Here is a 26271-nt window from a genome sequence, read left to right as displayed (position 1 = left end):
GGTGCGTGGGCTGGTGCACCCCAGGGTATCCGTACACACGTCCACTTGTGCAGCGGGGATGTCTGAGCCGGCACGGGAGCGCGTTCGCGTGTGTGACGTCGCGCGTGCAGCCACCCGCGCGTGTTTGCACGGGCGAGGGTTGTGTAAATGCCAAGAAGGGAGGTGTGGGCTCGCAGGGGGGGGCGAACGGGGAGGTGGTTCTTTGCACAGGGGAGCTGGGACCGGGGGGTGAGCAGCAGGCGAGGGAGGGGGGAAGGCGTGTTTCACACGTGGAGGGAAGAGATGCGTGGGGAGAGCGCGTGCGTGCACGCAGCGCACGGGTGTGCGCGGTGCACGTGCGTGCACGAAGGGGTGTGCGTGCACCTGGGGGTGTGTGTGTGTGCACCTGCGTGTGTGTGTGTGTGTGAATGCGTGTGCGTGTGCCTTTGTGCGCGTGCGTTCCCCTGCGCGTGCCTTCACACGCGTGTGCCTTCACACGCGCGTGCGTTCAGGTGTGCAAGTGCCGGCAGGTGTGCGCATGCGCGCCCGCCCCTCCTTCCCTGCTTGGGACCGCCGCGGCGCTAGGGGGCGCTCTACCCTCCTCCGCGGGAGCGGAAGTGCCGCGCTGCCCTCCTGGGTAGCCCAGCTCCGTGTCGCCGCTTGCTCTCGCCGCCGCCGCCACTCTCACGATCGCGTCCAGCGGCTCCGGTCCCGGTCCCGCCTCGCCGCCGCCGTCTCCGACACCATGAACAAGAAGAAGAAGCCGTTCCTGGGCATGCCCGCCCCCCTGGGCTACGTGCCGGGGCTGGGCCGCGGGTGAGGCGCCGCCCGGGTTCTCCCGGTACCCCCGCGGGCCCGGACTAGGCCTCTCCCGCCCCGGTTCCCCCTCACGGCCCGCCTGCCCTCCTCGCCAGGCCCCGAGACGACCCCGGGCTCCGTTTCATGCCTGGCTGGGTGCCCATCTACCCCCGACCCGCCCATCCCCGTCCCCTCGGGGCAGGCCGGAGGCCCCTCGCGGCCTGCTCGGCTTTTCAAGCGTTATTTCTACGTGATGGTTCCTGTCTACTGTTTAGATGGGCGGGTTTGTCTTTAAATGCGAACCTGGCACCCGGGGATAAGTTGCTGGGTGCTTTAGACGCTGCTGGCTGGGAAGGGATTGTGTCCTTCCTGATTTTGTAACTCTGTGTGTACGTGGGAGCCTCTTGAAAATCATTAAATCTGGGTGCGTTTGTGCTGGGAACAGTGAGAGGCAGGTTTTGGTTTGGGGCGGACGCCAGGAGTTGCCCTTTGTGGGCTGTGAGTTAGGTTTGTCCTCTGCTGATGTGTCAGGGCCCTTATGCTGGGGCGATTCTATCGGCTGTGCCCTGGGAAACACTGGCCGGTTGAACGCAGGGTTTCTGATGAGCCCCCCCCCCGCCCTGTCCCTGTGCCCAGACCCCCACCCTGTAGTGCCCTACAACCTGCAGGATCAGCTCTTTTACTGTACTTAACCAAGAGAGACAGTTTAGAAGAGAAGGCATGCCTTGGTAGAAGGTGGATGGTAGAGCGGTGAGCAGGGTGATTACGGTGTCTTTGTAGATAAAGTTCTCCCTATAAGAAGACAGTATTTTTTCCCTCAGGTTTTATGAACGGTAGGGATGGGGGATGTCTGATGCCATTCTTGCAAAAGAATGATATTTTTATTGTCTGTTTTAAGTTATAATTTTGACAGACTGCCTGCATAACAAATGGTGGGGTTGCAGCGTGCTAAATAGCTGCTACTGGTTTGTTAACACAGAGCCACAGGTTTCACCACCCGCTCTGATATTGGCCCTGCACGTGATGCCAATGACCCTGTGGATGATCGTCATGCTCCGCCGGGGAAGAGGACTGTTGGAGATCAAATGAAAAAGAATCAGACAGCTGATGATGATGACGAAGATTTGAATGACACCAATTATGATGAGGTGATGAGATTTTCATCATCCTGGAGGTGTTTTTCCCCGAGTAGAAGAGAATTCCATTAGCTCCCTGCTCTCTTGCTATGAAACCTTGTATTAGTGGAGGTTTCAAGGCCAGAATTTCCCGTAGTTTGCTAGCAAGACTTGCTTTTTTTCTTTTTTTAATTGAGACTCATTATACATAATGGCATAGTGCTTGCAGATTTTTGTTGTGGCATTGGTCCACGTATTGTGGTTTAATTATCTATACAGAGCCCTGAGAGTCATGGGAAGAGTTCCATAAATAAAATATTAGTTTAGGTACTTTGGGGGATGTTTGGTTTTTTTATTCTGCACAAATGAAATCTAAGCTCTTGTGCTCTGACATGTATTTGTCTTTATGTGGCCTGTGTAGTCTCTTGTGTTTAGATCCCACTTTGGTTAGTTGAATGTTGTGTTATTCTTTTTGTTTGCTTTCAATAGTTTAAAAAAAAAGTGGTTAATGGAAGAAAATGGCCTTTCTATACTGGGATCTCATTTATTGCTTAATAGAAGCAATTTTGAAAGAGAAGCAATTTAGAAGCAGTTTTGCTTTTGAAATAGTGTGGGAGAATAAACACTAGGGGTGGTAGAGGAAAGCTGCTTTTATTTAGGGATGTGTTAGTCTGATGCAATGTTGTTAGAAATAGCCTGCTCATGCTTTTTCCTTGTTCTGGGTGACTGTTGGCTGTAGCAGGAACATAACAGGAGCTTTAAACTGAGAATACTGCTTTGGTTTTTTTGCTTTTTTCCCCCTCTTTCTCTCTCTTCTCTCTCTCCAAATTCTTAGTTCAATGGGTATGCTGGGAGCCTCTTCTCAAGTGGTCCCTATGAAAAAGATGATGAGGAAGCAGATGCTATTTATGCAGCTTTGGATAAGAGGATGGATGAACGCAGAAAAGAAAGAAGGTAGGATGAATTATAACACTAGCATGGGGTGTTTCCTAGTTAGTTTGTGCTTTAGAGTTTTCCTCTACCTCTTCCATTTTCCAGTTCAGATTTTGTCCTTGTCTACTGGGTACGTTTTCAGACGCAGTTTTTATTTGTTTTAATGCCATACGTTTGACCCTATGGCTCCACATTTTAAGGATGGTGGGTATTTTGCACAACTTGCTCTGCGAGTTGATGTGGTTGAATTACTTCACTGTAGTTAAGATTCACTGTAGTTCATTAAGATGATGTGGGGAGATGTTGAGTGATGGGTTTTGACCGATCACATACCGCACGGCACACTGGAAATGGTTAGAAGAGTCGCGTAATACCGGTGTCTTGTAAACTGTTGAGTGTTACTTAAGTTGTTAAACTCGCTACCTGGTCTACAGGTAAGAGGATGTTAAAGACTGAAGTTCACTTGGTTGGAGATGTCTGTTTTTACACTACGATATTGTCTTATCAAATAAGACATGTCTGTTATAATGTTGATAACCTAAGCTTGGAAAAAATGCTTTTTTTATGCCTTGGCTCTGATCAAACACATTTTTCTGTAGTATCAACGCTTTGTTTAAAGACTTGCCAAGTGTTACTTTGAGCATAACCTCAGTACTCCTTTTCCTAAGGGAACAACGAGAAAAAGAGGAAATAGAAAAATACCGTATGGAACGACCCAAAATTCAGCAGCAGTTCTCAGATTTGAAAGTAAGGAAAAATGTCTGAAATGTGACTTTTATTTTTATGACATGTGAGAGGTGGATGTATGTTCTGCATTTCTGTGCTCAGATTTTGTGTGTTAGCAAACAAGTAGTTCATTATTCTCCAGATTAGAATTACTTTCTGTTGGAAAAATAAGTAAACGAATACGAAGCTGGCCGTTAGTGGTGCAGAAGATCATCTTGCTTTGAAGTGCTCAGTTGATGGAAGTGGGTGTTTATAAGCTGCTTTTTAGGGATATGGGAGAATACAGTGATTCCGCCTGTTGAGCACTTCTCTTGTGGATGCACAAGGTAGTGAAATTTATGCAAATTTTGATACTAGTCTTTTGTTTTGTGCGTTATTGTGACTTCACCTCAGTTCTTGAGAAGGTACCCCACTTCTGTCTTTGAGGGACTGATACCTTGTTGGCACTGAAATAGTAGTTGAGCAGGATCTGACTCTAAATCTTCTTTTAAATAAAATGTATCATTTAAGCTATTGTTGAATGATTAGTAGTAAAACCCTGAGTGCTGCAGGCACTGAGATTAATCTGAATATTTGTAGCACTGAGTTTAATAACAATTGATTTGAAATCTCAGCCTGGACTAAAACCAAATTCTAATTAAATGCATCTAATTCTTTTGTACATTGGATTAGAGAAAACAATTTGATCTTTGATCTTTAAGCCTTTAATTGATCTGAATTCTTTCAAGAAAAAAAAAAAACTATTAATGAATAAGAGCAGTTGAAAAGAAAAAAATTCTGCAGCAAGTAATGATGACAACTCTTGTTTGAATAGCGGAAGCTAGCAGAGGTCACAGAGGAAGAGTGGCTCAGTATTCCAGAAGTTGGTGATGCAAGGAACAAGCGTCAGAGGAATCCTCGTTATGAGAAGCTGACTCCTGTACCCGACAGCTTCTTTGCAAAGCATTTACAGTCAGGGGAGAATCACACTTCTGTGGACCCACGCCAAACAGTGAGTACCAAAGCAAACCTGATGAAGATGTGATCCGTACTTTATAATTAGAGACAAGGGTTAAACTGTGCATTCATTAGTGGGATTTGGAAAAAAAGATACTTGACCAAAAAACTTGGGTGTAGTTTGTGAGTCTGTCAAAAGAATTGCTGGATGTTAAATTCCTGCGCTTGCCAGAGTCTTTCAGTGCACACCTGTTGCCAGACAAAACTCAAGGGTGGAGAGGGAAAGATTGGTTCTTGTGTGAAAATGGAAGAAAGTGTTTCTTTTTCTTTTCCTTTTCTCTGGCTGTAGAATGGTGATAATGAGTTTTGGTGAACATAACCAGCATCCGTTTCTGTTATAACAACATTTTGCAAAAACGGAACGGAAAATAAAGTTCAGTTTCACCTAATGGTTTGCTCAACCCTGGAGCAATTGTGTTAAAAATTATTTGCCTTACAGTCAACTGAAAATTCAGTGATTTAGCTTGTTGCTGTATGGCCGCAAGCTACTATGGTCATACAGTTACAGGAGAAGCTGACTGGCCCTGAACTGGCACCAGATGTCCATGGGACTTCCTTGTTTAAATGTGCTAGATGTAGATGCTTGTGCTTGAATTTTTCACTTTCTTGTTACTTATGTCACTGACTTGACTAAACTTGAGAAATTACCCACGGATTTGCAAAACCTGCATGAGAAATGTTTCGTGATTCAGGGAAGCCACTGTTCCAGAAGTACCTATGGGGTTTTGGCATCTCTGTCCTGTAGGCACTCAAGAAGAGTGGATCAGCCAACAGCCTTGAATTATCTTTGAAATCTCAGAAGAGGTTTTAAGAATGTATTCTCTCACTCTTGTTTTTAGCAATTCGGTGGATTGAATACTCCATATCCAGGGGGCTTGAATACTCCATACCCAGGAGGAATGACACCAGGCTTAATGACACCTGGAACAGGTGAATTGGATATGAGGAAGATTGGCCAAGCCAGGAACACCTTGATGGATATGAGGCTAAGCCAGGTAAGGATGCTGAAAGGGAGGATCTGTCATGGGTTCACCCGGTGTTGGTGGTGTGCTGCTATTTAGGACCTCGTTTTAGAAAAGTCTTACATTCTCTTGGATGTTGGAGGGAAGAAATAGCTCGGCTGTGACTAGAAATAATTTTGCACTCATCAAATCTCATGCCCTCTACACTGATAAAATTTCCTGAGAAATAAGTTTGTCCCTGGAAGTCTTGGTCATTATGGGAGAACATACTGCCCTTTTATACCAGGGGTGGACCATAGACAAACAGCACTGGTAGTTTTACCAAGGGAAGCCCATCTTCTATCTTGTGTAGGGATGCAGCGCAAAATGCTGAAAAATACTAATGTTAAATTGTTGTTGACTTCTGTTCTTTTTCATTGATTTTTCCCATCTAAATCTGGTTTAAACTAAAAAGATGGGCTTTAGCTGGCAGGGCTGCGAGAACCTTTTTGTGACTGAAAGCCAAGCTGTTCATTTTCTGCATTTTCAGTGGTACTAAGTTCTTCACGTTAAAGTCGTGTATTTTAGACGTGGGAAAATGCTGATAAGCAAGGCTTTGTGTTTTCCTCCTTCCTTGGTTTGCATAACACATAAATGTCTAGGATTTATTTGTATAGCAGCAGTGTCTTTTCCAGTCTTCAGTGCATGCAGGCAGGCTGTGTGGCCATGAATGGTCATTTCAGTAGCGCTGATTTGACTTTTGCAGGTGTCGGACTCTGTGAGTGGCCAGACTGTAGTGGACCCGAAAGGATATTTGACAGACTTGAATTCGATGATTCCCACACACGGAGGAGACATCAAGTAAGTTTAAGAAGGATTAACCGATTTATCCTCTTAGTAATGGCTGTGATCCTGCATATAAATGGAAATCTGTCTGAGCGGGTGGCTTTCAGCTGACATTTAGTTTGTAAAAGATGCTAGGTGAGTTTTTGGGGATGAATTTCTTTAACATGAGATCTGGTGTAGTCTTTCAACTGATATATTTAGCATCTGACCTGGATGTATCAATTGTGGGGATTGTTTCTATTCTATCCCTGGAGTAACATGCCAGAGTGATGGCAGTGTGTGGCAACCTGCCAGCCAGGAAATAACCTGGTTAATTGTACTTGTGTACTGCTAATTTAGGCTTGATTGATGACCTCTGAAAACCTCGTTAACCTGAAGTTTGACACCTGTTTCATAAAGAATTGCCATTTAAGTCAGTGATATGTGCAAATGTTGTTGCTAACACTTGACTTAAATCAATGCTTGTGCTTATCAGCTTCCAACTGCAAATGCCCAGCTGTAATTCCTAAAAATCTTACTTAAATACTTAACCAGTTTGCAGTGTGATCTCACTGCGTTAGTGTGCATTTGTAAGCTTGTTTTGTAGTATGTAGTTTGTGTCACCAGTATGGAAACATTTGAGGTCACAGTTACAGTGCATCTGAGTATGGCTGTGAAGAACTGACTGTAAAGCACTTACTGACTGAGGAGAATTGTTTGCTAGTGCACTGAAAATTTTCTTGTCTTGTCTTTCCTCCTCCTTTAGTGATATCAAGAAAGCCCGTTTACTCCTGAAATCTGTACGAGAGACCAATCCTCATCATCCGCCAGCCTGGATAGCATCAGCCCGACTGGAGGAGGTCACTGGTAAACTCCAAGTGGCTCGAAACCTCATCATGAAAGGAACGGAGATGTGCCCCAAGGTCAGCATTGCTTTCCTTCCCTGCTGATCCTTGCAGAACAGTAGGAAAAGATTGTGGTTACAAGCAGGCAGCATCTCTGTTAAGCTTGTATCAGGCTATGCCTGATACAGTTTTACTATCTGCAGTATCAAAAGAACACCTTTAGCTAGAAGCTCTGATTTTAAATTCTTTTTTTGGTGTAAAGGAAGATTGTGTCTTTTTCCTGACAGAGTGAAGATGTTTGGTTAGAAGCTGCTCGGCTTCAGCCTGGGGATACAGCCAAGGCTGTTGTGGCCCAAGCTGTCCGCCATCTTCCACAGTCTGTCCGAATCTATATAAGAGCAGCAGAGCTGGAGACAGATATCCGTGCAAAGAAACGCGTCCTTAGGAAAGGTGAGAGCTTCTTCCAGGGTCAGGGAACAAAGTCCGAGTTTCCCCTCTGTGTGTTGCATTGTAAATTGTTCAAGATGTGTGGTTGTTAATAATGATGGAACTTGCTGCTGTTGAGTCAAAGAGTAGAGTTGTTGAAGTATCTATAAAATATCCTTCAGCGGAAAGCTGCTGTTAACTAAGCAATTGCAAAAAGATGTTTCACTTACCAAAACCAATTCCAACTGATTAAAGTTAGATAGGTAGATGAAAGCAATTAAAAAATGATGCTCTGAGGAGAAAAGGGTGTTTGAACTGTCACCTTGTGATACATTTTGGAAAAGGTACTGGACTTTGTGTTTGAGTTCCAACTTGTATGTAACCTGTTAGAGACCATAGTGATTCCTGGTAGAGGAGCTTTAGAGGCTTTGGGGTTCTCGTTTCATTGAGCCTGTGGGCCTTAGGGTTTGCTTTACTGTAGCAAGTTCTGTGTTCTTGACAAACAGCTTTTCTCTGTGGTGCTTACCTTAGAACCTTACATCTTCTGTTGCATTGCACTTGGAGGTTTTCCTCTTTTGTGGAATTCTGTCTTTTCCAAACAGTGATCTCTTTAACAGCAGTTTGTTGTGTTGTCCTGAACCCAGGTCTTCCTCACAGTTCATAGTATTAATTCTTTGATTACTTTAAGTTGCTGTGCCTGTCTCAATAGAGATTAGATCCTTCATGACTATTGAATTGTGTCAATTATATCTCCTGAGTTAAATCTAGACAGGGAAAAGGGTCTGGATTTCATACCTTTACTAAATCATTGTGAAGCAGTCTACAGTATTGAACGGCTTGGCTTCAAAGGAAGTAAATTGCCTCCTACCTCTTACTGTTGCAGGTAAAATTGCACAGGTCTGGTGAAATGACCTCTAACTGCATATGGATGAAAGGCACTTAAAGGTTCCTGGGTTTGAAGTAGTAAGAGTTCAGATATTAACTATTCAGTAGCTTTTTAAAATTTTCATTGGCTAAGCAGTGCAGCATGCTGTGAAGTATTGCTCCTGTGACACTGTGTGTTCCTCTCAAGCATGATAATGGATGCTGAACAGAGAACGCTTTTACATGAGCAGAAATAGATTTCTGAGTCCAGCTCGGGTAGGAGAGCATCTTGTGTGAAAGCAGTGACTTACGCATTAAATACTGAGTTTTGCTTTAAACATTGCATTTTCAAAGAGAAAAACATCTTGCTTCAGCTTTTGGAACCACCTACTTAATGTCTGATACAAAGCTTTTAGTGGAATGGAACATGATTTGTCATTATCTTTCCAATTTCTGCCTGTTAACAGCTTCACAGTGCTCTTCTGCTACCTAGGGAACATCAGTAATATGATGCTTGGAGCTGTTTGTATATACAGCCTTAAGATAAGTGGCAGTTTAACCCATTATTTCTCCTAAAGTAAAAAAGACTGACTGCCAGGTAATGTCACTGAAGCATGAGCTTTCATAATGCATTTCTCTCGTCTGTTGGCTGTGTGCATTCCTACTGTCCAGAAGAACCTCTGGAGTTTTTAATGCCTCTCTCTGACTAGAAAGCCAGCAAGCTGAGTGTTTAAAATGCATCTTGAGGTGTAAAAATTGAATGCTCTATCTATGAAAACATGTTCTGTCCTGCTGAGTGATGCTTTCAGCTCTCGCAGGCTGATATTATTCACTTCAGTCCTTCAGAAAAATCTCCTGCTGCTGCAGACTCGAGGAGAAATGGTTAATGCCCAAATCCTCAGTGCACACTACTTCTAAATGCTCTGTGTATTTCTGTAGAGCTGAGATGTGCTCTGAAGTTGAGCTTTCAGCAGTGTGCCTCTCTCTGCCTTTGCAGGAATGCTTAAAGGAACAGCCTTGCCTAGAAGCCTAGCTAGTTTCAAAGTAGGTTTAGATGCCTCTTCCCACCCGTTTCTGTGTTCCTGCAATTATGCTTGCTTTATTGAAGAAGGATGTGCTCAGTCCTCTGTTACTATAGCACGTTTGTGTACAATCACCATGGAAGCAATGAAACTACTACCGCAATGCAGCTAATGCTAGTAATCTGTGGTGTAAACTGTAGTGACAAAAGGCTAAAAAAAACCCAACAAACCCTTTAGTTTCTCAATGTCATTTGAAGATACAGGTTATGAAGAGACAGGCTGAGAAAAGCTGTTGTTTAGACTTTAATGTTTCAGACTGCACATGTAGGACAGTCTGCAGAGAATGCAATTTCTGCTAGCAGTAGCTAACTCTTGGACAAGATTAAGGAAGCCTCAAAGACTCTTAATTAGATGGAGCCCATATTGCATTGCTGAAAGAACACTTTGGATTCAGTGGCTTAGGGTGTTAGTGTCAGTGATACCTTTAAGCTTTTATGCATCCTCCTGTTTTATTTTTGCACAGGGGGCCAATAATGTTTTGGGAAGCTAAACTGGGATCTGTTAAGCTGTCAGGAGATGCCTACAGGAAAACTAAATGTGAAGGGACAGTTTCAACATCTAAGGAACAAGGTTGTGTTACTGGTTAGGACTGAAGATACTCCTTTTCTTATAAAGGGACACCCAGCATGATTAGGCTACCCAATTTTGAAGGTCCTACATATGCTCATTTGCTGAGACTGGAGGCTTTGTTCAGCTAGGTGTTTTACTGAAGAGGATGCAATTACAGCTTGTACAGGGAAAAAGCCCTTGGCTCTCTCCAAAATCTGTTTCCAATTAAAATTATTAAGTAAGTTTTTTATTTTCTGATTTTAAGTTCTCATTGTTGAAGCAAGAGCTAATATAAGTACAGTTCCCTCCCTTCTCTTTTTCAGGAAATTGCATCTGTAATTGGACAAAGCCTTTAATATATCGTCTTTAAAAAATACAATTGTCTTTGGTAAACTACTTTGTTGTGATTGACATAATTGTTTTTCCTCTCTAGCCCTTGAGCATGTTCCAAATTCGGTGCGTTTGTGGAAGGCAGCCGTGGAGTTAGAAGAACCTGAGGATGCCAGGATCATGCTGAGTCGGGCTGTGGAGTGCTGTCCAACTAGTGTTGAAGTAAGTTTTAAAAAAGTAAAATAAAGCAACCCTCTACACACCGTTTTTAAGTTGGCAGTAGAGCTTTGAAAACAAAAGGCAGAGTGAGTGCAGTGTGAATTTCCTACCACGCACTTTATGCCACAATGAGAAGGATGTGATGAGTAGTGGACTGTGCTTTTTTTCTCCAGAGTTAATTCTCTGGTGGTCATTATATGCCTCATTTTCCTGTGTAATTGTTACATTAGTTATGCCAGTGTAGTGCTGTGCCTGCTGTAGCCAATTAGCCATGTTCGTGTTTGGTGCCTTGACGGTTGTGAAAACAAGCATACATATAGCCTGGGGAATCTAAAACCAAGTTGCTTGTTTCTGAAACACTGAACCGGAGTGTAATATTCAGCTGTTTAAAAGGTGATGTGGACAGAATATATGAGTGCGGCAGCCCAGCAAACAAAGATGATAGCTTGACGTGATTAGGATTGAGCTTTAAGGACAGCAGTAGACTCTGTTTCTACTATTTCTCCATTGGTATTCTGCAGCCTGCTTATACTACTTGAGGACAATTGCCAACTAGTAGCAAACAGCATAAAGCTGCTTATCTCTTTGGGCCGACACTGCCATGCAGCAGCGTTGTCATCTCCTTGTTCTAATCTAAAGTACATCTTCTGTTGCTCTGCAGCTGTGGCTTGCGCTGGCAAGGCTGGAGACATATGAGAATGCTCGTAAAGTCCTTAACAAAGCCCGTGAGAATATTCCAACGGATCGTCACATCTGGATTACTGCTGCCAAACTGGAGGAAGCCAATGGAAATACCCAGATGGTGGAGAAAATCATTGACAGAGCCATCACATCTCTTAGGGCTAATGGTGTGGAAATCAACAGAGAGCAATGGATACAGGTATTTGCTTGGTCTTGGTTAGAGACCCAGATGAGCTCTTCAAGTTCTGTTTTGAAGGCTATGGATGGAAAATATTTTAGGATAGAGTAGTTTTGCACTAGGCTTATCAGTGGAGATCCCCATGAAAATACAAGAGGTAAGACTAAACAGTTGAGAGCCAAGGCCATAGTTGGGTGATACACTGGGCTAACATTGCATGTGTTGAGCTGAGGAATGTCTGGTTTACTTCTGTCTTGGAAGATAACCAGCTTCAAGTTGAAGCAGCTGCTGCCTTAAGTAGGACAGAGGCTCTAAGCCTCCAGTGAAGGATTTATGTATTTTTTTTGCTTATGTCTCTTTTGGCTTAAAAGGTACCTGTTTGCCTAAGAAATCTTTGTCAGATAGTGTTGTAAGAAGTCAATACAAATATTGCATATGCAGCAGGCAGGAAATATTCTGTTAGTCCTTTATTGGCTCGTAGTCCTGAGGGTGTTTGAAGCAGTCACAGCTGACACGTGGAACTGTGTTGTACAGTGATGTTTACAACACACAACCTCTGTGCAGGTTCATCCCAGGTCATCATATTTTTCATGTTCTGTGCTAGAAAAGTTGCAAAAAGTAGTAGGGGTTTGCAGTGTTTTGATCACGTTCAAAAGCTGTGGTGCTTGAGTTTCTTGAGTTAGTAAGACACTTCAGAGACTGTTGCCATCTAAATGGCTTGATGTTCAGGTTAAAAGAACCTCCTTCCTCTATGTACTGTGCTTTGTTTAAGCATAAGTCTTTAAACCGGTTTACTACTAAAATAACTTAAAAGGGGTCAAGGCAACAAAATCTTCTTGCCACGCTGCTTAAAAGAGCATTGATAATGAGCAAAGTATTTGATATTAAACGGATATCCTTGTTAACATCTAGAAGAATTCTAACTTTCTTTACAGCAGTAAAACAACTAAAGGTTAATTTCAACTTCTGGTTAAAAAAACGAACACCACAGCCTCTGCATCATTGTCTTCTCGAGTTCCTTTTCAGTACTAGAACTGTTCCATTTCTGTTATCTGATCAGAGGTCTTTTTAACAAGTTTAAGCAAGACACGCTTGGCTTTTCAAAAGCTTCGGATGTCAGAAAACCCCACTTTTCCATATATGCTCTGGTGAGAGAGCCTTTGCACCTTCAACCTAACAGTGGTTGAGGGTTTTGTTTAAATTTAGTTATTGCTTAGCCCTTATTGAGACATCGTAATCAACCCAAAGCTGAAAGAAGGTCAGTAGCTTTGATGTTACAATTCTTTCTTCCCAAACTCTTGTTTTGTTTTTTTTTTATTGGCCAGGTCCCTGCTTGACCCAGCCCAGGGCAGGTCAGTGTAGCTGTAAGAGGAGACTTTTCAGTCTGGAAAGGTCACACATTGTCACACTTAACTCCTTTTCAGTGGATGCAGTTGACAGGCTCTGTTTCTTAACCAACTTCTGACTGATTCTATGTACAGCTATAGCACCTTCCTTGTGGGTGTAGGCTCACTGGTTAGTGTCAAGATATGTTTAAGTAATAAGATATTTTTGATGTGGCAGTGACGCATAATGTCTCTGTGTTTGCACATGAGGAGTAGTGTTGCAGAATCTAACTTCTTGTGATGATTTCTCAGAATGACCAGGGCTTTATTCTTCTTTCTAGGATGCTGAGGAATGTGATAAAGCTGGAAGTGTGGCCACGTGCCAGGCGATCATGCGAGCTGTGATTGGGATTGGGATTGAGGAGGAGGATCGGAAACATACCTGGATGGAAGATGCAGACAGTGTATGTCCAGCTGTGATGCTGGTTTTTGTTGTTGTTTTTGTTTTGTTGTTTTTTTTTTAACTGGGGGAAATAACTGGAGCCTGGGAAGTGACATTTTTTGTTCATGAAAGTGGATGTGATTCCCACAACACTGCCTGCGTTTGGCCACTCTCCCTCTCAGGAGGTTATTGTATTGTAGAGCTTTTTTCAGATTTGAATTTTTACTAAGCAAAAATTTGGTATTGTGATAGATTGTTTGCTGGTTTTGGTGTGGATTTTTTTGGGGGGACGGGGGGGTGATGTCAACAGGGATTGAGGTCTGGTTAAAGGAACTGGGAGTGGAGTTTCAAGGCATAAACATTGTAGCTCAAGTGTTAATGTAAGACTGGAAAGGGGAGTGGGTAAAAGTTTTACCAGACTTTCGTTGCTTTAGGGGAGTAGTTTGAACATGCACTAAAAACTAAATTATATTTCAGCATGAGAAATGTCCGCTTCACTGGCCTTGAATTGAGCTCACAGCAGTAGGGGGCATATGCTGTGGCACTGATAGTTTTGCCTGTAAAGAAAAAAATATATGAAGTGCAAGCATGAGACAAACATGAGAGCCTTTACAATGCCTTGCTAATGTTTCAAGCTGGCTTGTGTCCCACTGAAAGGCCAGTGACACTTGGGGTCTGATAGATGGATGCTTGAAAATTTCTTCACTGCTTTCTTTGAAAAAGCTGATAGTAACTGTTCTGTTTTATATAATGCCCTAATTCATGTATTACTTTGAGTTATTGAGTTCTGTGTTGAATTATGCATGTGTCATTGCTTCTTGCACTTGATTTCAGTGCAACCCTAAACTGACTTAGTTCTGATCTGTTTTTCCTTAGTGTGTTGCTCATAATGCTCTGGAGTGTGCCCGAGCAATTTATGCTTATGCCTTGCAAGTTTTCCCGAGCAAGAAGAGTGTGTGGCTGCGAGCAGCGTACTTTGAAAAGAACCATGGAACAAGGTATGTGTGCTGGTTAATCCTTGGGTGGAGGGGTTCACCCTTGTTACAGGGTGGTAGATTGGGGAGGAAGAAAAGCTACAAGATCAGTCCTGAAGTGGTGTGTTGTACATGCAGAGTTAGTTCAGCTGGTAGGAGCTTGCTGGCACTGTTTGCAGGTCTGACCTTCTTTGTTATGGTTGTGGTCAGAACATCTTCGGTTTTTATGAAGTCATAAAAAGTTCTTTGGCAATAGAGATGACTTGGTAAAAATAGTTACGAACAGGCAAGGTAGGGACAGTCATCTTTGAGAAGGCATTCCTAGAAAAAATTGGGAATACAAATCACCTAGAAATACAGTATGTGTTTAGTTTTCATAGATAAACTACTTCATCACTGAAGTTGTCCAAGCATCTCTGGCATTTTCTGATTAAACATACTATGAATGTATATCACGTTCTGTATTAAGATGGGTGTTATACTGTCACAGCTCAGGCCTCTTTTTAAAAGTTTGTTCATAAAGCTTTACACATGTGAAACTCTCTGCCCTAAGTTTAGAATAAAGCAAACAGTCTATGCAATAGACCATTTAAGCACCTGGAATCATCCTTATTAAAGACAACAAGGCTGTTGTGTGGAAGTGGCTGCAGATGCTGAGTTCTGCCTCATTCAAGCATTTTTTTTATTATTTTTTTTTTTCTGGAACAAGTATGTCTTTGCTTTTGATGTTCTCCCACGTTTCCCAGTGGTGGCTGGCTTTTAAGCCCCTTGTTCTACCTGAAAAGTATATTTTCCAGATGAGAAAAAAATTTTCAGTAAAATCAAGCCAGCTTCATCTAATAATTCTGAAAAACTTCCTGTCTCAGTTTCTTCTAAGGTTTGTTAAGAAGAATGGCCCTTTCCAAGACAAATGAGCTGTTTGTGTGCAGGGTCTTTCTGCAGAGGCTATCAAAAAAAAGTGTCTGAACAATGAGTCGTTTGTGGAGTGCTGATTTCAGAACCCTTGTGAAAAAAGACCCCACCCTTTCCTTGTTATGAAACAACTTATCAAGGTTTACAACGTTGGACTTTGCAACAATATTTATAGCATTGAGTGATAGTGGAAATGGTGTGTGAGAGCTCACCTTTGGCAGTATTTCGAGTGACTGTAACTTGCTCTTTCTTGTCTCAGAGAATCCTTGGAGGCTCTTTTGCAGAGAGCTGTTGCTCACTGTCCCAAAGCAGAAGTGCTCTGGCTTATGGGAGCCAAATCGAAGTGGCTGGCGGGAGATGTGCCAGCAGCCAGAAGCATTTTGGCCCTGGCTTTCCAGGTGGGTATATTAGACTTGTGTGGTGGTGTTAAGTACAACTGGTAAAGAATACAGAGTAGGCTTTTTCTGTCAACACCTGATTCCTGCTGCCTTTCTAAATTATGGCAGCTTCCGCTGTTCTTTGATTGTTTTATGTGCCAAAATGTTCTGTAAAATAGCAGCAAGCTAGAAGCAAGAGTATATTACTGCTCTTTTAGTAGTACCACACCAGGTTCTGAGTTCATAAGCCATTAATTTTACTACCATGGCTCCCACCAACCCCAGTCATGGATCAGAATCCCCTTGTGTTGGGTCATCTGTCTCCTCAGTAAAAAGGATAGTGGTCTGCCCTAATCAATGATGTTACTGCATCACTTGTGGCTGGGACCAAACCCACTAATCCACAGCAAAACGATGGGAATTGTCTGCTGGATGCTGAAAGAAAGATGGGCAGAGTGGTACAGTTCTAACACTGGGAATGAGGCTTAAAAGCTAAGAGGTAGCAAAACCAAATGACAAATTCTGAGATGGAACCTAAAAGATATTTACTTCCTAAATTTGTTCTTGGTGCTTTTTGTTACCGTCCTGAAGACTTCTTGACATGGTTGCCACTGAAATGACTTTTATTGGAGGAGTGTTCACAGACCTCAGCTGGAAGTTCAAGCTTCAGTTTTTTTGCTCAGGGATAATAAAACGAGGGTCTCATTGTGGCAAACCCTATGATCTTTTCAGTATTTAAACTGGAAGTTCAGAACATCAAGCATTAAGGCTTTTCAACAATTGAGAAGCATCCAACTTCTAAACTGGCATATATCTTTGTGTTGCGCATCTGTTTTGGAGAATTCCTATAAACTTCAAAGGTCAAAGAAGATTGGGAGGAGCTTGAACTGAAAAAAATCCTAGTGTGGATTGACAGAGCTCTGATTTCAATTTTAATCTGGATCAAACGAAGGATTAAATCTGCTGTTGATTCACTGTATGCATTTGTCTGTCATTTTATGTTCTTGCAGGCCAACCCCAACAGCGAGGAGATCTGGCTGGCTGCCGTGAAGCTCGAGTCAGAAAACAATGAATATGAAAGAGCAAGGAGGCTGCTGGCAAAAGCTCGAAGCAGTGCCCCCACGGCAAGGGTAAGGATGTGTGAAGGGTGGAGAGGCTGAGACCTCTTTTGGCCACGGGGGAGTTGAGACGGAAGGAGGAGTTCCTTCAGTTCTGTGGCCTTAGTGATTGACCAGATGGCTAGCTGCCATTGCCTTTTGCAGGCATGTGGCCGCTTTGCTGCAGTGCTTCTCCAGTGAATTGCGACACAAAATCATGGCATGCTGGGAAAAAAAGGCTAGGATCAAGTGAAGGGTTTCAGTTTTTTTACACAAATGGCAAAAGTCAGGAAATTCCCAGTTTACAGCTGTTTGTATAATGTTCATGTTGCATAAAAGCATGTCTTGGAAAAAAGAGACAGAAAATACTTTCACAGAAGACTCACTTATGCTTGTCGTGCTAAAGACAGCTCTGGTCGAGTTTTTTGTTTAAAGTTACACTCTTGTGTTTATCTCTAGACTTACTTCTGGTATGATAAACTTTGTCGATTTTCAGCTGTTCATACAGAACCATTTTAACTTGTCCAAGTAAAAGAAAAATTAGTTTGGTGTCTGTCTGCTGTGTCCCTCCACCCCTGCCAATTTGTGCTTCATCCTAGATCTTTTAAACTCTCCTCTTCCTCTTTTGTCAGTCAGGGAGCTTCTCTCCAGCTGGCAGCTGGGACTGAAGCTCTGGTCTCAGACTTGATTCCTCTCTTGCGAAGTCATTTGGGAATGGGGAGGACAGGGATCAAGGAGTAGTGAAACAGCCTTCAGTCTATAATGTATTTCTCACAGCTGTAACTTCCATGTGTAGCCAAAAGAAAGGCATTTGGGGGCAGAAAAGTATATGTACCAGTTTGTAATTAGGAGGACAACAGTTGCGACTTGAAGCCGTAAGTAAGAGTAGGTGGTCTTGGTAGCTTGGATCTAAGGAGATCAGATTGTGCTGATGAAACAGGTTCAAATTTGTTAATTGGTTGTGCTCTTAAAGGTATGCTTTTTGTACAAATATTATACAAATGTCAACTCTACGCTAACAGGTGAGATATAGATTGATTACGCTGTTCCAACTCCTTTAATATTTGCATTTACCTTTCTCATTGTTATCTGTTCCCACTATTATTTAACCCTGGTATTTTTTATTTTTTTTTTACTTTAAACTGCAGCTAATCAATAACATTCAAATGAATGTATGAAAGTGGGGACACACTGCCTTGACGGAAGTAATGGTTTTTCAATGGCTGCTAGTGATAAACAGCTCTGGTTCGTTCTCAGGTCTTCATGAAGTCTGTGAAGTTAGAATGGGTGCTTGGGAACATTGCTGCAGCCCAAGAGCTTTGTGAGGAAGCCCTGAAGCACTATGAGGACTTCCCCAAACTGTGGATGATGAAAGGACAAATCGAGGAACAAAAAGAGCTGGTGGAGAAAGCACGGGAGGCTTATAATCAAGGGGTAAGGTGTATGTTGTTGCACTTTGTTTGCTTTGTACTTGTGGCATGGAGAGATGTTTTTGAATCAAAATGGTGAAGGCTGTGCCTCAGACTAATTGAAGAGATGATTTCTGTTCTCTCTGTCATTGGTTAAAACAGTAACAAAACAAAACAAAAAAATTAGGACCTTGAAATAAGCAGCAAGAATTTATCTTACCTGGTATCCATGTGCAAAATTCACTTTCTTGCTTGAGAGAGTTTGCTGTATGCTTGAATCCTCACTGGTAGGAAAAAAGTCATTGCACAATAATTCTCTAAGACCTGTAAAGACTAAAAGCAGAACTCTTAAAAGAAAAGCCTCCTAATGAGCTCTTAGATACACACAGTAAAAGGAGGTGGCCTGCAGAGCACTCGTGTCTCTTCTAAATGGTAATTGGTGTCCTTGGGTATGAATGCTTCTGAAACTTGCCAGCCATGAAAGTAATATGGAAGCAGGTTTCTGCCGGTGTCAATATCCTAATGACTTCTCCGGCTTCAAAGGCTGTCTGTTTCCTGCACACTCTGTTGCTGTGGTTCAGTTATGTATAAAAGCCCTCCATTTCCAGATGGAGCACAAACTAGATGTATTATTAAGGGAAGTGTATTCTTTCTCTTGCTAATGGGATAGCTCAGTCATAGTTGATGTACCCAACTGTTTTGGATATAGGAGAATCTTGGCTTCTGTACTGTTCTGTGTTGTAAGACTAACTAGGAGAAATTTGAGCGACATAATCAACTTTGTCTCTCTTCTTCTAAACTCTCCAGGAGGATGTAGGGAGGGAAGTTCTTTTCTACAGGGGTTCTAAGATGTTTTTGGTTTTTTTGGTGTTGTTTTTTTTTTTTTTTTTTAAAAACAGTTGAAAAAGTGCCCCCATTCCATACCCCTGTGGCTTTTGCTGTCCAGGCTGGAGGAGAAAGTTGGGCAGTTGACTAGAGCAAGAGCCATCTTGGAAAAGTCTCGCCTAAAAAATCCAAAGAATCCAGATCTCTGGTGAGTTGTGTGGAGATTAACTGGATTTGGGCTACAAAGCGAATGCATTCTTCAGGCCAGCTATTTTACATCATCTCAGCCATTTGAGCCTGGAACTTGTGACCATGCTCATCCTAGAGTTTCTTCTGGACCAACAACTTCTGAATACCAGAAATGCTTTGCTCATCCTGGCTAGTGTGTAGCTACTCTAAGGAGCTGGGGACTAGTTATTTCTTTACTGATAGTTGTAGTGCACAGAGCATGAAACCCCAGGGAACTTTCATTTCTTTTATAGTCCCTTTTTCAGATTGTTTTTGATCTAGGCTATTACAGAATAAAGGTCATGTTTATTTTTAGATGGAGAGGAATGGGAAGATGTCAGTCACCTAAACTTATTCAGAATATGGGCAGATGTTTGCAATTTCCAGTGACCTTCATGTGACTCGCTGTTTGTTTCTGCATGGTGAATATGTTGTCATATATATCACTGAGTCTTTTCCTTACCAGGTTGGAATCTGTGCGATTAGAATACAGAGCTGGGCTAAAGAATATTGCAAATACTCTGATGGCCAAGGCATTGCAAGAATGCCCCAATTCAGGTGAGCTGGATCTCATTTCTATCTTAAACACGGTTGTTTTGCCCAGTTGATAAAGGCACATCTTTTTCCAAGGTGTCCTTTCTGGACAGGTCTCAAAATACTATGTTTTGGAGAGGTATCAGCCATCCTTCTGCAAATGAAATGTTGAGGGTGTTTGTGAATAATCCCAGTTGCTTTGTGCTATCTCTCACAAAGAGAGGTCACAAGTTGGTGTTAGTTCCATTTCACTGCAGTGTCCAGTATATTACTGGGTCTGCGTTCCACAGTTTGTTCCTGGGTTTCCAGGGAAAGCATCTTGGATATGGGTGGCTTTTCTCTGAAGCTGGTAGAAGTCTGCCAAGGTTTAAAATTGAAGAAAGACTCTCAAGTGTTTGAAGTTAGGAAGTTCAGTTGAAAAAGAATGGGTTTTTTTCCCTGTCTCATTGGAGTACAGCTGGCCATAGGAGACTTCCTGTTGTTGGTTTGCCTGCACTGGTTGCACCACTAACTGTGTGCTTAATAACTTGTGCTGGCAGCAAATTTCAGTTGCAGTCATGATAAGGGGATCATGTACCATAAATGTTTAGTCTTGGGTTTTGATTATTTTAACTCATTTCAGAAAAGGCAAATAGGTCATATCATGTAAGTCAATTGGTTCTAACCAGCAGTGGAAACATTTGCCTCTTGGGATGGGAGGAGAAAGTGTATAATGCTTCCCTATTTTTTGGCAGAATCGCAGGAAGACTTAATTATTTAAACATGTTGACATCTTTGGAGAGAAGATGTCACGTAACTACAAAGTGTAGTAAGTCTACTGAAGGGCAAGCCTTTTTAGCTTGCCTTCAGGCTAGGTTTTGAAAGGTGTTTGATTGGCGGCTGCTAACGTCCCCGTGAAACAATTGGGAATTAAGTGGCTTTTATGACATGATAAACTCATTGCAAGCTGCTCACCATGCTAGTGGGTCAACAAAGCAGTACCACCCAAGTCCCAGTTTGTTTTGTGAATGACCTAATGCTTAATGAGTGTTTGCCACCACAGGCTTTTTTACAGAATCTACCAGTTGCTATGGAAATGGGCAGCAGGATCTCAGTTTTTGTTTAAATAAAATTGCTTCCAACTCTATCTTAAAACTCTACAAACCAGAATAAAAGCCTGCAGGAATTAGCTCATTGGACACCTACAGTCATGTAAACCAGAGACTTGCGTCCATCGATCGCTGAATTGATTCATAGTTACTTATGGCTGATGTAGGCAGGCTGCACAAAGAAAAAATTGAAATACGATGGTGTTTGTGTCCTCAGCAGGCCTGAAAATAGAGGCCTGAAAAATGTGGTTTGACTCTATATATAAAGAGCAAGAAGAGAAGAGTTCTGCTCCAGTCTGTCACTGCAGTCATCAAAGCTTGTGTATATTCCCGTGGTGCAGTTTATGGGAAGTGAGAGCACTTTGATAGAGTCCTGGCAGACATGAGCCTTCAGGCTTTGCTTTGAAGTGATCAGCAGGTATGGTTGGCTGACATGAGAAACTGAAGATTTCATGCTCCTCTGAGCATATTTCCTTTCTGGCTTTTGGCAGTGAAAGGAACTAGGGATTAAACCCGGCTTTCCTGGACCTACTCTGTCCTTCATCGTACGTGTGGAGAGCCAGCATCAATAAGACTGTGGTGCTCTCTGGCACCCTTGAAACTGCTTCCAAGTGGTGTACTTTTACCTTCTGGGATGAATTCCGCCACTGCAGTTTCCCATTCAGACAAATGGATATCTTTCACTTCTGAAATGCTGATTTGCCTTCCCCTGTTCCACTGCTTGCAATGTCTCACCTGAAAGGCATGAGCTCTGGGTTAGCACACACCAGCGTAGGGAGTGCTGAAGCCGCAGCAGGGTTATGGTACAGAGACGTTCAGTACTGAAGGTCCAGCATGGTGCACGCAGTAGCTAAAAATTCAGAGTACTAAATGAAATATCCATGCAGAAAGAGTCATCTGGGATGAGGTTGGGGCATGGATAACTGCCGGGGTGGGGGCAGTAGTGCTGCTTGTGTTAGGGAGCACTGGCCTGGTGACAGGATGGGGAGGGTTAATCTCGGAAATAACACTAAACGATCTTCCTACTTGACTTGATTAAGGAATCCTGTGGTCAGAGGCAATTTTCCTTGAAGCGCGACCGCAACGAAAGACCAAGAGTGTGGATGCTCTCAAGAAGTGTGAACATGACCCACATGTCCTGTTGGCTGTGGCTAAGTGAGTTCCTGTGCTTGATGTAGTAAAAATGCCCGTTTCTGTGTGTGGCTGCATCCATGATGAAACATTGCACTCGAGCACGACCATGTGATTCTGGCTGCAGCAGCTCTAATAAGCCCCAAAGCAAGTAACAGCTCTCAAGCTGTCTCCTAGTAACTGTGCAAATCTCTCCCTTGATTCAAAGCAGGGGATGTCAACCTGCCCTGGAGCTGTTCTGGTGGGCCTGGGACTGCAGCACAGACAACAATACATTCACACGGAGTCCTTTTCCAGTGCTGGGTATTGGCACTCTGAAAATGGCTATCTTTGTGTCCCTTGAAAGGGATTTCAGTGTGCTTTCAGATGAGCTAGGCTTAATTAAGTTTTATAGGATATGTTTTAAGTATTTGTGAAACTCGGGGCAATTTTTGCTGGTTACTTTTCAATTTTTACGTGGCTGGCTGTGTATTCTTCATCTTTTCTCTCTATCCTAGATCCTGTCAGATTTTTTTTTAATCCTGAGCTAAATTCTGTGCTGTTGTAGTTTTCTCCCCTCCTGAATTTCTGCTGTGTCATTTTTCTTCAGTTGTGGGCCTTCCTGGAATGCAGACTACCAGTCATACTGTAGTTTGCTTCCCTGAAACGGGAAGATAATATACTAGGAATTGTCTTGTCTGGATCCAGTTGTGAGGCCACCAGTGATGAAAAGCCGCTCTTAGAATTGACTCACGCCATATCTTTTCTGATCTGATGTGCGAACAGCTCTACAGCAGTCGTGATTGGAAAAAACTGGTTTTTTTCCTTTGTGAATACCAGAAGAGGTTAATGCAGGAAGCATTTTGCCCAAACAGTTGCCCAATTCTTTCACAACTCTTTTTTATAAGCCAAAGAAAACTGTAGGATACACTCCAGTGACTGCAACACTGGGTTCTGCCAGATAATGACAGCTGACTTGTTCAGCTTTAGCAGCAAGTGAGAAAAATGTTAACTTTTGCTTTATGGAAACTGCTTCCAGACCCCTTCTGGTGCAACCTCGGAGAGTTTAGCAGCTAATCCCAACACAAACAGCTTCCACCTCCCATCACGACTTGCATGTAGGTACAGTAATACCATAGTGTCACACATCTGTGAAAAACCTTTGTTAAATATGTTGCTGAAAATGACCACTGCCTGCAGGTGTTGAGCCTCTGCTATCATTGTTCGTGCTCTTTTAAATCACAGTTTATTTAACACGGAACAATCAAGAGTATTATAGGGCTTAAAAACAATCACATAAGCTGTATAATTTTATGACTGGCTAAGCTCTTTATGAGGGATGGCTGTCTGATTTGATAAAGACCTTACTAGCTCAAATGAACTCTTTAATGCAAAAGAGTGAAACCAAGAGACTATTGACTCAGCTGGTTAATTACTGGGGAGGAATTTCAGAATTCACGAGTACCTTTATGAAATGGCAGCAGTCGGGCTGGGTGCCAGGCTAGGATTTGAGCGTGGAAGCTTACATGCTCGCCTTTCCTCATAAAGTGGAGCTGACAAGGTAGGTCTGCTCCACCAGAACATGCTTCGTGGATGTGAGTGTGTGACCGCACACAGCTGTGGCTCCAGGAACATGCATGAAAATTCCAGCTTTTAGAAGTTATTTCGTTGTTAGATGCTAAAATCGACTTGAAATATTAAGTTGGGAGAGAGGAATTAGATGTAGGCATAGGATCCTGTCCCTTTCTACACCAAATCTGGAACAGCAAAGTTAAGCCATTGAGGTAGCAAAGATTATGCTCAGAGAGTCAAAGATTGAGCTCAGAGACTAATTCCCTTCTCAGGAGTGGCTGTCTCTTCCTGGGGCTAAGTTAACCTCCTTCATGAGGGGGAGAGTGAAGAGGAAGCAGTGGATGTTCTTTTCGGTCCTCTTGTATCTCTTCACTTCCCAGGGGAAGGACAGTCAGCAGATGCCTACAAAATCTGCTGTTTCCTTCTTGTGAGAGGAAAGAATTGAAATATCTGTAGAGCCTCTAAGTTAGAGTGCTTGCAGATTGGCTTGTTCCTCTAAAGAGGCTATATGTCAACACACTTTTGCTTTTCTCAACAGGCTGTTCTGGAGTGAGCGTAAAATAACCAAGGCCAGAGAATGGTTCCACCGAACAGTGAAGATAGACTCTGACCTGGGGGATGCCTGGGCTTTCTTTTACAAATTTGAGCTCCAGCATGGCACAGAGGTGAGTGCATTCCTGGGAACAGGCAGCAGGGGAAGGCAGCAGGAATCCCTGGCTGTTGTTGGTTACCCAGTCCCGGGGACTGCTGCAGCAGTTGAGCATGCTGCTGCTGCCTGTGTGGCTCACAGATGAGGCTACGGCTGTCACGCCTGGTCATGAATGAGCATGAACAGGCCTGCGTGGTGGTTTTTAAAAGGCTCTGTCATTAGCTGAGCTGTCTTTCAGGCTGCTTTGCTGTCCACAGTCATGCTAGTTTGTGCAAAAATCTATGAAATCAATCTTCCTTCTGTAAAATGCATGCTTTCTCATAGGAGATTTCCCTGTAATTGCAGTGCTGGGTTTGTGTAACTAGTCCCGTTTCTTCACAAGTGTCGAGTACAGGTTGCATGTGAACACAACCGGAGGAACGGTCTGTTCTAATCTCTTATGGCAGTTTTTACTGCCTGATATTACTGCAATGATGGGAGTGTTTATCTTCTGACTTCAGAGAGACCTCTCACTTGACAGATTTCATGCAGGCGGTAATGCAAAGGAAGTTTCTGCTGCAATTTCTCTGGTGTAGCCAAAACTTGCTTGACTGTAATTTGGTCAGTTTGTTCAGCAAGGCAGGAGAGTTGCTGCCTCTGAATTTTGACTCAGGCTTCCGTACCGCCTTCAAAAAACATAAAACAAAAACCCCACCATAAACTTTGGAAGAGTGTTTGAATCAGGGAGGGAATTGTTAAATTTTTGGATCTGTGCTGGAACAAACCAAGGCATTAAGAGACTTGCAAACTGTCGTTTCTCTTCCTCGTAGGAACAACAAGAAGAAGTGAGGAAGCGCTGTGAGAATGCTGAACCTCGCCACGGAGAGCTCTGGTGTGATGTCTCCAAGGACATAGAGAACTGGCAGAAAAAGATCGGCGAGATTCTCGTGCTTGTGGCAGCCAAGCTTAAAAATACCTTCTAGAGTATGCTGGCTTCAGCTATGTTAGTCATCTCTGTAGGACTTGTCTGCTTACCTGCTTTCAGTGCATTGGCCCTTACAGTGGAGCAGATTTTGGAGGACAGGAGATCGGTGGCGATGTGAAAGATCTTTCTTCCAAAAAGAAAAGCTGCTTCCTTCTCTTCCCAGTGATAGTGCTCTTGGCTCACACAATGTGGTCATTGGCTTCAGCAGCCCATCTGAACATTGTTGCTGGTGTCACGTAGGAGAGACGAGCAGTCTTGTGAGGCTCCCTTGGCATTTTCATTTTGATGCCTGAATCCCCCCTGTAAATACAAGCTTTAACTAGTGCTTCTATGGATTCTGACATTTAGCAGTTCCTTTGGTTTGTCCCCTAGCATGCATTCCTGTCCTGTCCTGTCCCCCTTTGTGCAGTTTCTTTAGTGTTTGGCCCATCTGATGCTGGTTTGTTGTCAGCAGGTCTGGTTCGTTGCTGTTTGAATACACTGAATGTCCTTGAAGGAGACAAGTGGAGTTCTGTTGGGGGAAGACCAGCAGCTGAGGGAAAGGGCTGGGCTGGCCCCTCTTTTTCAGTTTTTTGCCACAAGCCTGGTTTAGCTTGGTCTCCTCTGCTGGCAAGCTGCAGCACAACTCGGAAGTATTCCTCAAACCTGAGCAGACAGAGCATTTTGTGAAATTCAAGAGCATATTTTTAGAGACCTTTTCCTCAGTTTTTTTTAAATGTATATAGTATAACCCTTTAGGTGTCTGATTTCATTAAGCACAGCGGTATTTTAAAGTAACAAGGCAAAATTCAGCAATCCCTGAAGGCCCTTTTGAAGCAACAACCTTTGTTTAGAGTCGTTGAGAGACTGTGCACTTTTACAATGGCATCTGCTTTCAGTTGGGATGTTTGGGATGACTCTCTTCAAGTACAGATGGCAAAAAGCAAATTCATGAGAGGAAAAGCTTTGTGTTTGGGACCCTTTATAGGCTGTCTTCAATTTTCTACACTTGTGATCTGTATTATTTTGACCCTCAAAACCCTGACTTCCTTGTGATCATTGAATGAAAAGCTGTAATGTCTTACATGTTAGGATATAGCAAAAGTATCCAGGTCTGTGTATGTGCATTATATAATGTATTTAGTTGGAGAAGAAAACCCCTTATCACTTGTTTGGACAATATGTATAAAATACAGCTTGGTTTTTTTTGTTTTGTTTCCTTACGTTCTCTTTGACTGTGGTCTTGCCCTTTGACTCTGACTGGGAAGAGTGGGTCTGATAGCAGAAACCTTTGAACTT

At 42.9% G+C, this 26271-nt stretch overlaps 1 protein-coding gene across 1 annotated transcript; it reads left to right on the top strand.

Moving 5' to 3' along the window:
- The first annotated feature begins 596 nt into the window (after positions 1 to 596).
- PRPF6 (pre-mRNA processing factor 6) lies at positions 597 to 26195 on the top strand. Its single transcript, XM_075021071.1, has 21 exons — positions 597 to 795; positions 1757 to 1925; positions 2728 to 2846; positions 3494 to 3572; positions 4366 to 4542; positions 5387 to 5542; positions 6255 to 6349; positions 7080 to 7236; positions 7446 to 7608; positions 10513 to 10631; positions 11290 to 11508; positions 13154 to 13276; positions 14131 to 14252; positions 15400 to 15538; positions 16528 to 16647; positions 17872 to 18048; positions 18923 to 19056; positions 19543 to 19634; positions 21739 to 21853; positions 23919 to 24045; positions 24839 to 26195. Exons 1-21 carry the CDS (start codon positions 725 to 727, stop codon positions 24989 to 24991), a joined length of 2826 nt encoding a protein of 941 aa, XP_074877172.1. The 5' UTR covers positions 597 to 724; the 3' UTR covers positions 24992 to 26195.
- The last annotated feature ends 76 nt before the right edge of the window (positions 26196 to 26271 follow it).

This window comes from Buteo buteo, chromosome 2 (assembly GCF_964188355.1).
Source record: "Buteo buteo chromosome 2, bButBut1.hap1.1, whole genome shotgun sequence".
NCBI lineage: Eukaryota > Metazoa > Chordata > Aves > Accipitriformes > Accipitridae > Buteo > Buteo buteo.
The sequence above is the reverse complement of the archived record's forward strand: the minus strand, read 5'-3'. Positions and strand labels throughout refer to the sequence as shown.